At 44.8% G+C, this 16,955-nt stretch overlaps 2 protein-coding genes across 8 annotated transcripts in view; one reads left to right on the top strand and one right to left on the bottom strand.

Moving 5' to 3' along the window:
* The first annotated feature begins 162 nt into the window (after positions 1 to 162).
* Positions 163 to 6,292, top strand: OARD1 (O-acyl-ADP-ribose deacylase 1). 7 transcript variants are annotated; one of them, XM_024766355.1, is made up of 6 exons: positions 163 to 448; positions 1,202 to 1,281; positions 1,618 to 1,762; positions 2,798 to 2,856; positions 3,885 to 3,997; positions 5,373 to 6,292. In XM_024766355.1, exons 2-6 carry the CDS (start codon positions 1,243 to 1,245, stop codon positions 5,473 to 5,475), a joined length of 459 nt encoding a protein of 152 aa, XP_024622123.1. In that variant the 5' UTR covers positions 163 to 448; positions 1,202 to 1,242; the 3' UTR covers positions 5,476 to 6,292. The 7 variants fall into 7 exon arrangements, with proteins under 7 accessions (XP_024622123.1, XP_024622118.1, XP_024622120.1 ...); XM_024766350.1 differs by having other exon boundaries at positions 164 to 383; XM_024766352.1 differs by having other exon boundaries at positions 437 to 566.
* A 1,650-nt stretch (positions 6,293 to 7,942) lies between these two features.
* Positions 7,943 to 16,955, bottom strand: part of APOBEC2 (apolipoprotein B mRNA editing enzyme catalytic subunit 2) — a 21,223-nt gene continuing 12,210 nt past the window's right edge. Inside the window, exons 2-3 of the mRNA XM_024766215.1 lie at positions 11,023 to 11,586; positions 7,943 to 8,379 (exon numbers count right to left, since the gene is read on the bottom strand). Of these exons, the coding sequence (XP_024621983.1) occupies positions 11,043 to 11,586 (544 nt within the window). The 3' untranslated portion in view covers positions 7,943 to 8,379; positions 11,023 to 11,042. The remainder of the gene's footprint in view (positions 8,380 to 11,022; positions 11,587 to 16,955) is intronic.

Below are 16,955 nucleotides of genomic sequence, written 5' to 3'. Positions count from 1 at the left end.
TCACGCCCCCTAACCCGAGCTCGGGCTCGCCCCACCCCCAGTCGAAGGAGCACTGCTCAGGCGTCCCCTGAAGCCACGCCCACTTCCCTGATTGGATCACACCCCACGGCCGAAGGAATACGCAGGCGCCTTCTAGACACGCCAGACCCTTCAACCCTTCAACCTTCAAACACCGCCCTGAGCATAGTACCACGCAGGCGCTAAGTAACTCCTTTGCCAACTGCCCTCCCCCGTCTATGCGGCCCCTGGAGACACGCTCCTGGGGCTAATGCGCAAGCGCTGTTCTACCCAACTCGCTGTCTCGTTACGCATGCCCGGCCGGCGGCGGGGTACTCTATGGAATTTACCAACGGAAGTTCGGCGGCCATCACCAAAGAGTGCAGGTTCGGCTAGCTAGCTAGAGGGGCTCGTTTCCGCCCCGCTCCCAGGTGGTGGGCGGCCATCTTAGGTGCGTGCAATTAAGAGCTTTGGCGGGATTGGCTCCACATCTGGGCTCTTCTCCTGCTCCCCACCTACCAGAGCCTTTCCCCGCGGGGCGGGACCTCCTAACGCCGACTCCTTTCCAGGTGAAGGGTAACCCCGGTACGTTGGGGCTTTGCACGAGCGTCCCCGCTCCCTACCACGGGACCCCGGGACAGGCCCCACGCCCTCGCTGATCCGCCCTAGGGTAGGAAACAGAGAATGGGAGGCCTCTCTAGACTTCTTCCCGCAGCTCCCCCCAAAAGATGGGGGTGAGCCTTCCTTGAGAGGCCGCCTTCCCTCTTCACCTGCCCACGCCTCGGCAGTACACTCCCCCAGGCCTGTATACTCCCTAGATGCGGCTTAACGGGACTGTGGCCAAGTCCCACTTTTTTGCTTCTGGGCCAAATCCAATGGGGAAATACTTTTGCATCTTGCAGGGAAAAGGAGACTGTCTTGAATCAGCCTTACTCGGCGCGGGGAAAGTAGGAGGCGGGTCCTAGCACCGCCTTTCTTCCGCTCCAGGAAAGCGCGAAATGCGAGCGGGGCCAGTCCGCCTACGAAACCAGGCATTCTTTCTTTTTCTTGCCCCAGAAGAGTTTTGCATTACTTCCTAGAGGCGAACGTAACTTTCAGCGATAAACGGTGGGGGGGAAATGCTTGTACGTGGGTGGTCAGGGCAGTCTGAACGTAATATATTCAGGTTGCCTAAGTATTTTTACTTCCTTTCCCCTTTTTATAGTTGAAGAAACACTTAAATTCTGGAAATAGCGACTCAGTATCATGGCTGGCAGCCCTAATGAAGATTCAGAAGGAAGCAGAGTGCGTAACAACTATTAATTTACTGGTGAACTGAAATTCAGAATAATTGAGGTCAAAAGCATAAACACTTTTTAATTAAACCAGTAATTGAATTGTCTTTCTCTCTCCTGCTGATTTACTTTAGAAAGGCTGATACAGTCCTAGGCAGAGACCACCCATCACTTTCTTATGCACATGCTTTAATTCGCTTTAGATAACCCCTTAAATTAAATTCTGAGGATTTGTCTTTACATGAAGGAGGGACGGAGAAGTGGCGGTGGGCACAGTAAAGGAAAAGAAGTAGCTTAGTATTTTTCTGTCACTAATGAAACTTTTCTTTCCCTTTGCACATTTTAGATTACTTATGTGAAAGGAGACCTTTTTGCATGCCCCAAAACAGACTCCTTAGCCCACTGTATCAGTGAGGACTGTCGAATGGGCGCTGGGATAGCTGTCCACTTCAAGAAGAAATTTGGAGGGGTGCAGGAACTGTTAAATCAACGTGAGTTTTGAAAACAGCTGAACTTATCTGCCCTGGCTAGAGCATCTTTTGATGCTCTTGTTATACTTAATGATTAAACAAGATATACATGCACAGATGGGGTTCCTAACTACTGAGTCCTTTTAACTCTGCAGATTAAGTTTTTCCTCTACAAAAATGGCCTCTAGTTTGGGTCCTTGTCACAAGAAACCTGAATTCTTGTAAACGTTTTAAATTTCTTCCCCCTCTTTTATAAATCTTTCTTGATAATATTACTCCATTTCTCTGAAACCTTTAATAACTCTGAAGTGCTTAGAAAAGTCCACAGATTTTAGCTTGACATTCAAGATCCTCTGTTTACCCATATTGTGCTTCAAAGAGTTTAGAACCTTTTCCTTACAGACTCCTCCCATCACTTTCTACCAGTGATTTTAAACCAGAGATGTGTATCAGAATCACACGTGGGCTTCTGAAACAGTTGCTCAGACCACAGTCCAGGCTTACTGAATCAAAGTTTCCACTGGTGATTCTAATCCCAGCCTTTAAGAAAGCAACTTCTTACTGCTTTGTATTATACTTATTTCTAAACATGACATGTTTTCCTGATTGAAATCTCTTTAATAATTAAGAACTTTTTAATACATCTATGTTCCCCTTAATGCTTAACGCATTAGCTGTTTTTGTATGTAAAAGGATTATTATTAAACACACATTTGGCAAGTAAAAAGTGCTGTGCATTCTAAAACATTTCACGGCAATAGACATTAAAGTTTTTTAAGTGAACAAGTAAGGGTATATTTGAAAATGCAGCAGGACCAAAGATGGGGTGTGAGGAAAACATGATTCAGAAAACATTAATAAGAAAGCTGGAAGTTAAGGAATACAGCATTTAGGAAGGCTGATAAGGATCAAAGTGTTCTTCAGGGTTGAAAATTAATTCTAGTTCTGAAGTAGACTCAAATTTATAAAGATTTTTTAAAAATCTAAGAATGGAGATCAATGTTTCGGTTTTCTTTTTCTTTTTCTTTTTTACTATTAAATAACTGTTTTTCTTAGAAAAAAAGTCTGGAGAAGTGGCTGTTCTGAAGAGAGATGGGCGATATATATATTACCTGGTAAGATGGGGCCAATTCTCAGTAAGTTCTAAGGATTGGTAAACCAATGGGCTGTACTGCATTTATGTTGATCACAGTGTTTCATTCCAGACAACCAGAGATGTCAAAAAGCTGACCTCATGCCAACTCAGATCCGGAAGTGGTGGCCATTTGGTGCCCTGGATTAGAAAGGAACATGAGCTGCATCCCAGCTCCATGGGAAAGAGTAGTGATACTCACCAAAGACCTGTGCTGTGAGACTTGGAAAAGTTAGGGATGCCTCCCATAGTTTAATTCCTTCCTAATCATAGTAAGATAGAGACAATAAAGTCTCAAGAGATAGATTGCCCAAGGGAGTTTTTCTCTCAGTCTTCCCAATCAAATGCAGTGCCAAGTAATACTCATATCCTTTCCTGCCTGCTTCCTCAGTGTGGGATTCTTCCACTATCCAAAGGGTCTTTGGCCTCAGAAAGAGTGCAGCTTTTTGGCGATGGTGCTGGATGACTTATAGCCAAGTCACTACAAGCCTGATTTGGACAGCACACTGAGTGGGGACATGTCCTAGCCTCTTTGAATGTCCTTAATGCTACTGTGACCTCCAGTCTTATTTGGAATGCTACCAGTTTGTCTCTGTTCTTTTATAGGGAAATAAAAGGCAAGCACAGTTTTTAAATAAATAAACCTAACAGGAAATTTTTAGGTGTTATGGATTCTTCCTGTTACAGATATGCAGCTTATCTCTTGGAAGTGGCACAGAAACTTTCACCTACTTTGCTTAAAAACAGTAGACAATAGGCATACCTGCTAATCTGGTTTTCTTGGGAAAAGGAAAGATTATTATATGGCAGTGTCTGGGTTTCTCAGGCTCTATGTAGTGGATTTCTGAGGAGCTCCCGTAACTGGAAGGGACAGTATGACATTTGTCATTTAGACTATTCTATAAAAATATACTTATTATTTTAATTATCAGGATGTTGGGAGAATATGATGACTTTTCTTTGGCTCTCATTTTGGACTAATGGAAATTTGAATTCGTTCTTTGTACTTAGATTACAAAGAAAAGGGCTTCACACAAGCCAACTTATGAAAACTTACAGAAGAGTTTAGAGGCCATGAAGTCCCATTGTCTGAAGAATGGAGTCACCGACCTCTCCATGCCAAGGCAAGGAAATCCAGGGCCCTAAATGAAGACTTGATTAGTGGGGTTTACTGTCTTACCCAAAGACAAGTGACTTAAAAGCTTAATGTAACCTAAAATACAGACTTAAAGGTGGAAAAATTTCAAAACATTTAAAAATCGTCAGTAAACAAGTTGTCAGATCTTAGCCTAAGGTGTGCCCATCTTTTAGCCTGGGCTAAATGAATCAGGATGATTAAACCACAGACCTGCCTCAGCCTACTTAGTAGGGAGGAACCATTGTTCACAGACATTTGTTGAATTCTGGGCGTCCTCTACCTGAAGCTTGGCCTCTGTTTCTGAAGCAGTACAGCTAAAGAACAAAGACTGAGCAATTGGGATTTCTCTCTGGGCCACTTCAGGTGTCCCAAACCTGTTAATTCTGTGTGAAGAAAGTTGTAAGTTACCACTGCTTTTTAAACTGCATGCTTGTTTGTGTTCAGTGTGGACAATAGCCAGAGGATAGGTCCCTTATGTAATGTCTTAGACCCTAGATATTGGGAACTTAAGGGACTGACGTTAGGGGTTCAATATCCCCAAAATAGGCTTGGGGTCCCTTCTTCTCTTCTTGTCAGACTATTTTGTCAGTGCTGAGCATGCATGCAGGTTTATTCCAAGGTCCAAGTTACTTACGAGCGTGGCTACATGGTCCCTTATCTTACGCTGGTCTTTAATATGTTCATCGCTTATGTACCAGAAACTTTTTTTTAATCACAATTTTTTCAGGTACTTAACCACATTTATAGAAAATTATCAATTTTAAGCATCTCTTTTCCCTAGGGATATTGAGGATCAGTTAAGTAACATCTTGGAAGAAAGGTGCCAGGTAGTAAGAGTTTTGTGGGCCGATTGGGGTTTCTCACCAGAGTGCTGCAAAGTTCCGAATTACAATCAGCTTGGCATTTCCCAACATTCCCTCTTGACTTCCTATGTGCAGAGATCCTGTCCTTTGTCATTCTCCTTTTTGTCTTCCTAACATTTCATTATCATAAGTGTATTTTAAAAATACCAACCTTTTGCCATTCACCCACAGCCAGTTTTCATCAGTAGAAATAGAAGGATAGTAAGTTCTTCCATCTCACGGCAGTTATACATTTCTAAACGTAGCCTGAAGTAACCGGGAAGTGGTACTTTATTAGGCAAAAGAGAAGTGACAGCTGTTGGATGTTAGGGCGCTCTAGGAAACAGCCTTAGGTGACTCACAATAGGAGTTAACTTCCCAGCTCCCACCATGGATGCCTATAGGTGTGAGACCAGATGATACCTTAGGATTTGGGTGGATGCAGCCTAGAGGAAGAAGGAAGGAGTGTTTTCCCAGATACCTTCATCACAACCAGTGGGGATGTTTTGTCTTTTTCAGGATTGGATGTGGTCTTGATCGTCTGCAATGGGAAAATGTATCTGCGATGATTGAGGAGATCTTTGAGGCAACAGACATCAGAATTACTGTGTACACACTCTGATCAGATGAGCATTTTGGATACGTCTACCTTCTGTGTCATCTGGGCCTTAGAACTGAGCAAACTGACCTTAAAACGGTCAGAGGAAAGTTTCATGTGAAGGCCAGACTTTGGTTGCTGTATTCTCACGATTGGACTGGGAATCTGGAGGAGGGATTGCTTGGGAAGTGTTGCTGGGAATTTTTTTTTTTTCCAGGAAGCTAAGGCCTAGATGGCCTGATACTAGGTGGGGAAGCCAAATGTTGGGCCTATGACCCGTTTTGCTAGGGATGCTACTTGATTTGTTTGGGTTGCCACTAGGTGTCAGCATTGCTTCTACTTCTGCTGTTTAAGAGAAATTTCAGGAAGGATGAACATTTCAGTTAATTTTGCATCTTTTGTCATTTGTGCGCTTACCTGGTATTATCCTTATGTCATAATATTCATCCTAGGAGAGAATTATGGGTTCAGTTTAAATTACAAGAAAGAGTTTTATGTTGTTAACAAGGAATTTGTGGTGACAGGAATGGAAAAATAAATTCTTGGGGGGGGGGCGGGCGGTGAGGTTCTGTGCACATGTCTGTGTTGTTCTGGACTTGGGTAATGGAAGATTCACCTGTAACTTAATCCGGAGGAGTCAGATAGAGGGTCCAGTACGAAGAGCAGCAAGGTGAGAAATAAGACATCAGAAACGGCAAGAACTGTGGGTCAGCACACGGGAAAGGCAGGCTTTTAGAATCTCCCCGTGGCGAACTCCTGCTCTCTTCTGTCCACCACATAGGTTCTGTGATTGAACCTGTTTGAATTCAGTCATGAAACAAATAAAATACTCTGTGAAATATGTGGCAAAGTTCCTAGTGTGGAGTAATGAGTCAATAAATCAGTTGTTCTCAACAAAACCCATATGAATCTCCTTAAAAAAAAATAAAGGTCCACTTCCTCCAAAAAGAATTCTAATTTGGTAGTGGGGGCGGGGGAGAGTGGCCGGGTTTCTTTGTATTTTTAAGCTCCAGAGGATTCTGATGTGTAGCCACCTGGGATCGAAAACAGTAAATATTAGTCCCCTTTTCTTCTAAGCTAAGAGAGCAGTGCTTTGTCCACTCTTGATTTCGATGGTGGAAGAATAAGGTTCACGGATTTAGCCAGTGGTTCAGTATCAGAGGTGTGGGGAAAACTAGTAGAGTATTTCAACCCTCCACCCCCTTACTGTGGTGTTGAGTTCAAAGAGACAGACCTACTATTGATTTTCTCCCTAGAGTGAATTCTGGGTCTGTCATAGGACTTGCTGCTTTCCCAAGTGTAAAAGAACTGGATTTTAGAAGGGACTTGTTAAAACACCAGGAAAGCACTGGTTAAATATAATCTTTGTACCTTAGACTTGTGTTTTTATTGCATCTCAGCCTGAACGAGGCAGCAGTTTCAAAAAGTGTTTCACTTCTTTTGTATCTATGTGTAACAGTCAAGTTCTCCATGTTGTTGGGGGTAGGGGCAGTGCCGGGGGCAAGTTCATCGTCAAACCTTTAGACTAAGACTCTTTTGGAGCTTTGTTTCTGTCCACATACACACAGTAAAATTGAAGGGGAAAAAAAAGGGAGAGAATGTCTATACAAAACAAAATGAGAGTGGAGTGGTAAGAGGAAAGTTAGAATTAAAGTATTTTGCCTAACTATGCAAATAAATCTTAACACTGGGTCAAAACATTGATTTTCTAGGCTGCTTCTACATTTTAAGGGATTAGGGTTAATTTTTTTCATGGAGTATGAGCCTCGTTCATATTTCTTTAACAAAACCTAGTCTTGTGGAGGTCTGGCTGTGAGTGGAATTCAGCAGGGATGTGATAAAGTGCTTTGTCATTTGCAGATAGTCTTGGGGTCAAATTCCAATGACTTATCACACTTGAAGCCTGGGGAAAGGAGGCATGGCCTGATACTCAGAATGGACACATTATTCCTGGAAACCTAGTTAGAGTTTGGGAAACACCCAGAAATTCACATGTGAAGTTTTGCTTCTACATAGGACTCAAACAAGCCTTTTAAGAAATGAGACTTTTGACACCATCCTGCCGTTGCCATCAAGTACCACATACTGACTATTCTTACATTATGTGTATCTGAACATTGAAATCCTACTTCTTGCCCTTTCCTCTTTAATCAAGGTGCTAATTGCCTATGAATTGGCACTTGGGATGTTTATATACCTTAGAAACAGATTTCTTGTGCCTCTTGTTTCATCCTCTGCCATATTCCTTGTCTTCAGAGGAGGGAAAAGATACTCATTTACAGCTAATCTCAGAAGAAAATATTTCATGAAGGTCAAGACCGAGGTGTGAAGTCTGCATGGGAGAGTTAGTACATCCTGTGTTGCCTAGGCAAGTTCTGATTTAAGCCTTCCTCCCACTTTATATATTGTCATGGCTTGCTTCATAGCCTGGGACATCCCTATTCCTGGGACTTGCTTACTGTCCATAATAACTTCTAAATGTCCAAGTTCCTTAAAAAACTTGGTCACAGAAAGACCACACCACCTCTTTTATTAATGTTGCTGTTTTTCTTTAAAAAAGAACCCAACTTAAGATGCATTTCTGGACATATTTCAAAGATCTGTGCAGACTTTGGGTCTGAGGCTCTTCGACCTAAGCAGCCCAGTTGAGGGAAATGCGGACCTTCAGCCCCGTGGATGCCTGGTGCCCGTATATGGTTGCCGTTTCTCTCTTCGCAGCTCATTTTCCTCTTTCCCAAGAGCAGCCTTAGAGAGAGAGGCACAGCTTAAATGATTTACAGCATAAGTGTATTTTGAGTCCTCGGAGGGCGTTGTGCAGTAGGATTGGTTCGTGTCAAATGTTGTCCAGCTCCAAGTGGTATTGGGAAGTCAGGCATGTCCCAGATGGCCACATGTGTCATTGCTGTCTCTTGGTGGCAGCAGACAGACCTTAGCGAGAAAACAGAAAGCATGTTACTGAGAGCCTTGCTGGCCCTAAACAGTGAAGGGTTTTCTTTTTGAGTTAGGGTTTCTTTGTGCCCTTGCCAGCAAGTGCCTGAATTTCTCCATAGTCTCCTGTGATTTCCGGTTTACTCAGGACTGGATTTGTTTCATTCATGTTTTGGTGTGGTTCGCACAGAGAAAGCCCCAGAAGAGATCTGCTTTAAATATGTTATCTTGAGTTAAATATATGGTTAAATCCTATTCTGTCATTTTTCAAAAAGACGGAATAAGGAATATGAGACAAATTTTCTTTAACAAATGCTCATTTCTTGAGAGTATTTTAATTAAGCGGAGTTCTTTGCTTTTAGATGACAACTTGATTTCATGCCAAGTTTTTTTTTTAACTTGGTACATTTTAACCTTTCCCTTCAGGAATATGAGCAACTAAAATAGAGTACAGGGAAGCATGTTAATGGGTCCAGGTAATACGGCTATGTACACTAACGGAAGGAGGCTTATAATGTGGAACATGTCCAATAATATTTTATTTAAAAAGAATTTGACTTAGAAATGGACTTTCCCCTCAAACTGATTTATCTATTTTACTTGTTTATTTAGATTAGCAAAAGATATAACTCTCAGTTATCCAAAATTAAAGGCTCTTTTTAATCCTCCTTGAAATGCTTAATTTTTATAGCAGGTTTAGCTATTTAATTATTATTATTATTATTATTTTTTGCGGTACGTGGGCCTCTCACTGCTGTGGCCTCTCCTGTCGCGGAGCACAGGCTCCGGATGTGCAGGCTCAGTGGCCGTGGCTCATGGGCCCGGCTGCTCCGCGGCATGTGGGATCCTCCCGGACCGGGGCACGAACCCGTGTCCCCTGCATCGGCAGGTGGGCTCTCAACCACTGCGCCATCAGGAAAGCCCTAGCTATTTAATTATTTGACTTAATGGACAACACACACACGCGCGCGCACGCACACACACACACACACACACATCCATCTCTGACGTCTGGTTAGTTGGGCAGCTGGAAGAAGTGGCCTGTGACTCTGAAAGATGCTTAAGAGGAAAGTACACGAGTTAAAATTAGGCTACCAGTCATCATTCTACATAATCCATGTAGGGTTTATAATTACGAGTGACAGTCCCTATACTAATAAAATCTTCGAGGAATTTAAGTTAATTTTGTATTTTCAGAGGCCATCCTTAGAAATCTGTTTGTATTACTACTCACCACCACTCAGAGTGGTCTTATTTTGTGTGAGCAAAGTACCATGTGGCATTACCTGACCATAGTCTCACTGAATTCAGTGAATGGGTCCTGCTTTTTGTAAGAAATGGCCAAAACCTGTGTCTTCATGGATTGGTGGACACTCAGCTGGAGAATGATCAGGTACCCTGTCTGCATGTCTAATAGCAAACACCTGCCAACATCAAGCCCTGGAACACTTACGTTTCCAAAAGGTGTCCATGAAGCAACATCTCTTTAGACTATTATGAGTGAGAGACACCAAAAATAAGTTTAATATCTTCATGGAAGCATGCTGCTTTCATGTTTTATTAATAAGTGAGGTGTTCCAGAATTAAAGTTGGATAAGAGGGTGGTGAAGACCCTTTCTCTGTTATGGGAAAATTTTGATCGGTAACTCAGGTCTTGTAAAGAGACTTAGTCATTGCACTTCTATGGGAGCAAACTAGATCAGATGAAATTCAAAAGGAGGTAGTAAAGGATCCTTTACCCTCTTTCCTGAGAGCAATCGGCCTGTTTCTCTAACCATCTAATTTACCCTCAGCAAGAGGCCAAATTTGCCTTAATGGTATCCTAATTATTTGCTTAAATAGCTTATCTTTACTTCCAGTTCTCCTATCACATCTTGATATCTGTAGGAGGCTACTTCTGAGCTGCTGCCTAATTTACAAACATCGTTTAACCCTTTAAACATTTCTGTATAGCAGAACTTGTTGCTATATTATCCTCATTCCCCGCAGTCATCCTTTTTCTGCGAGTTCTGATGAGGTCTTCTCAACATTAGGGAAATGTTCTTGCATTGTACATTCAAACAGCAATTATTGGTCTCCCTCAAAGCAGAACCATTTGTCTGAAAACATGAAAGCTTCTCTGGCCTCCAAAAAGTTGAATACAGATCCATTCGGGGACTTTCAAAAGTACCAAAAATGAAAAAAAAAATGCCCCTGTAGGAATGCAGAACCTACATTGGAGAAAAATGGAATGGTAAGATTGCAAATGGGGTGGCGGCAGGGCGTCTAGAAGGTGTCCAGAGTTAGTAAGTCTGAACAGGTGGACCTGAGGACATGCTTAGGGGGCTGAAATATCTTTGCTGTTCAGTAACAGGTCCGTGCACCGTCTAAATCTTACTATGAAAGTCATTCTGTCTCATCAAAGCTTCTGGATTCCTGTCACCCTTGAGCACTCCAAGTTATGGGGAAAATCAGTTTGATATAAGAGTAGGAGAGAAAAGGATTTAGGGAGAGGAATTGAGAAGAAAGAGAAAACAAGGAGGGATCTTCTAAGAATGTTTTTACAACCAACCAAAAACAGAGATGAAATCCTATCAAAGGAAAATCAAAGAGACCACTCGTTCCACCTGACCTTTTACCCAAGTTAACAGTGAAAAGACTCACGTGAGGCTGAGCCCACTCGCCTACTTCAGGATGTCGGCCAACTTCTCCTCATAGTACAGGAAGTTCTCCTGAATGTCCTCCCAGGGCTCAAAGGCCTTGGATTCACCCTCTTCTTGCTCCACGAAATTCTGCCAGACGTACTCGAAGTCTTGGGGCTTCATGACGCGCAGTTTGCAGCCAGCCTCCTTCAGCTTCCTGAGAGCCGCCTGGATCTCAGGCTCCTCCCACATGAAGAGCCGCCCCGCCAGGAGGAGCAGGCGCAGGTTCTTGGTCTTGTTGAGGGTCCTGACGATGCGGTCAGCGCAAGCTGCGCAGGGGCTGGAGGACACGTACCAGGTGACCAGGTAGCGCAGGGCCGGGTCGAAGGCTGGCATGATGGTGTTGAAGAAGGCTTCCTCCGCGTGGGCGGCGACGTGCTCGTCCTCTAGGTATCCCCGCGAGGCCTGCACTTGGCCTCCCTTGCTCTGCGCTTCAACCACATAGCAGAGGAAGGTCTTGTTCCGCCCGGAGCTGTACTCCACATTCCGGAACTGAAACTTAAAGAAGTTGGCAGGCAGCCGCTCCCTGTGGGTCAAGGAGGCAAAGGCACAGGGAAGGAGAGAGAATGATGAGTTCTTGTTCTAGGACTAGCATGGAGTGGATGGCTCTCCAAGATAAGTACCTCTGAGACGCATTCACTCTCAATACCGAAACAGGACTTGCCTACGCTGACAGCAGTGACAAAAAGACACGAAGGGATTCAAATGTTTATCTAAAGGAGAGGAGAGAATTTGGAGTGAGGTGTGCATCCTGGACACCTCATTAGCACAGGTCTCCAAGCACTCCACCTTCACTCCCAGCACGCAGCACACGCTCACATTTCTAATTCAGTGACTCTTTAACCTGGCTGTACGTTAGAATCCGCTTGAGGAGCTACAAATGTCCATGCCCAGGCCCCACGCCAAGCCAATTAAATGAGAACATTTGGAGGAGGCCCAGGCATCAGCATTTTTTAAGAAGTGCTCCAGGGCTTCCCTGGTGGCGCAGTGGTTGGGAGCCCGCCTGCCGATGCAGGGGACACGGGTTCGTGTCCCGGTTCGGGAAGATCCCACATGCTGTGAAGTGGCTGGGCCCGTGAGCCATGGCCGCTGAGCCTGCGCGTCCGGGGCCTGTGCTCCGCAACGGGAGAGGCCACAGCGGTGAGAGGCCCGCATACCGCCAAAAAAAAAAAAAAAAAAGTGCTCCAGATGATTCTATGTGGCCAGGTTTGAAAAGCAGTGTTCAAATAGTAATTTTACAAAGTAGCAAGCCTGTAAAATATCTCATGACAGAGCAATAACATTTCATGCTTTCATATCTCTCCTTGTCAGTCACGGATATTACATCTTAGGTACAGGATGGCCTAAAACTTGCAGTCCCAGGCTCTCCCAAGGACTGTTTTTCTCAAGTCTGTCTTTTCCCTCAGGTGAAAGAAGGGTTGTCATGTAAGTGTCCAAGAATGTTTATCTTTGAGGCCAGACTACCCTAAGGGTACCTTGATATGAATTAACTTGTATAGTATTGACACATTTCAAAACCATAAAAGACTTGGCCCCTGCCTTCCAGATGCTTGTAATCTAGCAGCTAGATTATAGCTGGAAAGAAAAGATGTAAAGAAGACAGCTGAGAACAGTAGAGGACTACTAAAAATGAAGAGGTAGAGTGGAGGACATGTGATGAAGGTTCTTGAGAGGTTAGCCTTGACTCAGTAGCCAATAGAGAATTGTTACAGGTTCCTGAGGAGAGAAAGGTATAATGAAAGTGAGGTCCATGGAGGAGTACCGGGGTGGCATTAGGCAGAGAGAGGGAAGCTGGGGGAAAAGCCTGAAATTTAGAAAGCCCACTTGGTGTCTTAGAGCACCAGACTTGGTACTGAATATGTCCAAGGGGAGATGGATGATTAGGAAATGAAAGCAGCATAAAAAGGCCAGGTGTTTTGAAAAGTTTAGTAGTAATAAGGGGAGAATAAAGGAGAGGGCCTAAAGAAAGCATCAGAGGTGAAGATTGTTTTCATCTTTACGTGTATGTGCATGTTTTTCGAAAATAGGGAAGATTTGTGCAGGTTTGAAGTCCAAGGAGAATGAAGAGGCTGCAACAGGAGAGACTGAAAAGGTCAGAAGGAGCGGAGTGGATGAGGACCAGCTGGAGAGGCTGAATGTTTTCTTTTAAAAAATGTAATCTCTGTGGTTGCCCCAGAAGATACCCCATGGCAACCATTAACTCTGCTCTTGCTTCTCTACACCCCTTCCCTTCCCCCAGAGAGGTCACCCAACTCCCTGGGCTGCAGAGGGATCCCTGGTATCCCAGGGTCTTGGCTTCTTAGGGGTAAGTGGCAGGTGCCAAAGAGCTGAGGAAACTTGAGCTATTTTCCTGCAGTCCTTCCGTCCCCCATCACCACATTTTCTCCAGCCAGCTTTCCATGTCCCCTGCTGTCAGGTTAAGTTTCCATTGTGGAGATGGATGTGTTTGGGGACCCAGCCCTGGGATTCCTTCGGGTACTATCTTTAGCTCCCTAAGTCCCTCTGTCCCTGGTTGAATGTGTTTATATTTACTTAACATTTGGGGAGGATGGACGGCCAGATGATTCCCCTGTCCTCTTTCAATCCCTGCTGGGAATTCACTTACACTGGGCTTTCCCCCATTAAACCCACCCCACCAGACCACTCCTGAACTCAGCCAGTTGCTAAATGATCCCTTCACTTCCTAGAGTGGCTTTTTTTTTCTCCCGAGAAGCACAGAGCTTACCTTTCTTGCTGAAACTGTTTTTGTTTGTTTGTTTTTTAATTGGAGTATAGTTGCTTTACAATGTTGTGTTAGTTTCTGCTGTACAGCGAAGTGAATTAGCTATATGTATACATATATCCCCTCTTTTTTGGATTTCCTTTCTTCAAGGCCTTTTGCCAGACCACTTCCTCAAGTCCAGTCCAGAGCTACCTGTAGGATGGATTCTCAGGTAAAACTTTTGGAAGGATTCATGGCTGCTTGGTTGGCTTGGGGGCTTCCACAATAGCTGCCTGTTGGTCCCTCAGGTTTCCTTCTGGAAACCCCAAAGTATTGCTCCAACTTTGCCAAGTACAGCCCAGCCGAGAGGACATGTGTGGCCCAGTGTGCAGTTGCAGGTTGGCTGGATGGTCTACAACTGATGCTTCTCTCAGCCCATCCTCCTCTTCTTTAGGCAAGAGGAGAGGACCCAGAGAAACCGGAAACCCAAGGGAGAGGAAGAATGTTCACCTCTCTGTAAATATCAGTTTCCACCGCCGTGGGCCAACAGCCCCATGGTCTACCCTGTCCCTCAGCAGGGCCTTCTGGACTAGGGACCTCAGGAACGGAAGGCATCCAAGGGGCAGAAGGGAAAGTCACGGAAGATCCTGGCTCCCCGTCTTTCCTTGGGCTTTGCTCAGAGACCGAGCGTGCTTGGCTTCCCAGTGGGATTCTTGGTCTTCTAGAAGGAGCATAAAGGTTGAATGAGGTTCTTTGGGCTTCCCGCAGACTGAAACAGCTCGGCCCTGGAGGGCTACCAGGAGAACAGAGGCAGTAGAGGTCTGAAATTTCTCCAGAGAGCTAGCCAACACGGCCATCTTGGGTTACATTACAGAATCACATCACGCTATTATGCCCACTAGTGGAAGGAAGGAAGTAGTGACAGGGATCTCGTAGATAATCACAAACATCTTTTATTTTCTAGTAGCATGATATGCCCAAGTACCACACTTACTTATAGCCCATTGCTGTCAACCCCAGCAGATATTTTACGCTAAAGTGTGTGTGTGTGTTGGAGTGGTGGTCAGGAGAGAGATGCTGATGGTAGATTCCTTCACCTGGACTCAGTCCCTTCTTCAAGCACAGAAACCAACAGCGTGATTCCTGCCCCCTCCTGCCAACTTCAGCACCTCTTTAGGCACCACTTCCTCATACTTTCTGCAGAAAAGGCCATTCAAACTTCATCTGCTTAGACCCCGGTTTCTGGGCAATTCTCTAGGCAGGAAGTGGAGGATCCTTATATCTAGAAAAAAGTGGGACAAAGGTCTGCTTGATGGAGGGAGAAGAGATGTGATATATATATATATATATATATTCTCACCTTCACATTAAAAAACATTTGCATTTCCTAAGCATAAATCTAGACAGTGAAAGGAAGCAACCTGGAGGGCAGTGGAAGCTAGTCCAAGTTTAAACATTTGCCCCCAAATAATCCATGGAGGGGAAAATCTACTCACAGGTAATTGAGTGTTGACTCGTTTCCGCTTTGCTCACGAGACCTTTCGTGACCTACTTGAAAGAGGCAGAATTGCCAGTTTCAGTTTCCTTTTCCCTTTTCCAGACCACTTTTCAAAGATGCCAGGAGTGGGCATCGTCAGAGGAGGAGTGTAGGGAAGCAGAGAGTCCTAACAGCCCCACTTCCTAGAGCTAAGAAGGGGTTTGAGGAACTGCCGGCTCCTGACTGACAGTTCTGGATGGGATTCCCAAAGCCCTGGGCCCGTCCTGTTTCCCGGGGAAACACCATCTCTGCACGTGAGCTTCCACCTTCCCCCAACCCTCAGTGGAGGCCAGGGTGGCCAGAGTCAGTGGCCGTCTTCTGTTCTTTATAGAACAAACTTTCCCAGCCTGCTCCAGACTCCAGGTGAGGGGTGAGGGGCCATGGCATTAACAGTGGTGTCGAAGGCCCCTCACTCTTTGCCTGGCCCTTCTCTGAACTCTGCTTCTCCTCTCCATTCCTCACATGGGTGGAGTAAACTACTGGGGGCTAGAGAAGTGGTTGGAAGGAGACTCGTTGCCTGTGCCATTTATCTCTATTCTAGAATAATCCCTTTGATAGCAGGTTCAGCTTATGTAAAATCATACACAACGTAACTAGAGATAAAGACAAACACACAGCAAGGGGAGCTGCCAGGCAGAGCTGCAGCTGGGGTGGAGACATGGGGAGCCAACCCGTTCCGGTGCCCCAGAGCTTCCCTCAAGCATGCCGAATTCAGAGGCAGGCATGATCCAGTGGAATTCTCTTGTGAGCCTAGCGCTGCTGGATCTTCATATATATATCCTGAACTTCTCTCCTCAAGAAGCCCTCTCCGCAATTAATTCCCTACCCGAATGTCTGGCAGAGAGCCTACCACACAATAGGTGCTCGATCATGAGTTCACTCACTTATTCGGCAAATGTTTATTGAGTACCAGTTAGGAGCTGGGTACCATTCTTGGTGCTAGGGCGAAAGCACCTAAAAGGCAGAGTCCCCGTCCTCATGGAGGTTAAATATTTCTGGGGGAAACCGGCAGTAAACAAATGTCTCCTATTCAGAAAATATTTGTTGAATATAAAAGACTCTTCTTTATGGCCTTTTTAGATGTACTTGCATCACTGATGCGAATCAGAGAGTCTTGGGGTTCACACCCTACTCCATCCACTAGCTTTGGGCAAATTATTTCTCCCTCTGAGGATTGGTTTCCTCATCTGAAAGACAGGTTGAGTAATCCAACCTCTCAGATTTGGGACAGCAGTCGACACTCGAGAAATTAAACCTGGTACCGACGGATGGTACCTTCTCCGGGCCTCACATCTTACCCCTTAGGCACATCCCTCCTCTGTTCTCCTCCTGTTCAGAGGGTTCTCTCTTTCAGTGCTGTGCTGGTTTAACAGCTCTCTGAAAGAAATGTTTTTTAAAAGCCCTGATTTCTAACATTTGCTGATTCCTGTAAACACACCCATTATGGAGATTTCAGGAAACCAACAGGATTTAGTGAACACAGACTTGGTAAGAGATGCACCCGATTGACTCTCAGCTGAGAGGCATGAGCGGGCCTGGGCACACTGCCACAGTTACAGACCTTTCTCTAGCACTTTCTACCACATTATTTGTGTGTGTGTGTGTGTGTGTGTTTTTTTTTTTTTTTTTTTTTGCTGTTTGCGGGCCCCTCCCCCCT

The sequence above is a fragment of the Neophocaena asiaeorientalis genome, unplaced genomic scaffold, assembly GCF_003031525.2.
Source record: "Neophocaena asiaeorientalis asiaeorientalis breed wild unplaced genomic scaffold, Neophocaena_asiaeorientalis_V1.1 scaffold46, whole genome shotgun sequence".
In the NCBI taxonomy this organism is placed as follows: Eukaryota; Metazoa; Chordata; class Mammalia; order Artiodactyla; family Phocoenidae; genus Neophocaena; species Neophocaena asiaeorientalis.
The sequence above is the reverse complement of the archived record's forward strand: the minus strand, read 5'-3'. Positions and strand labels throughout refer to the sequence as shown.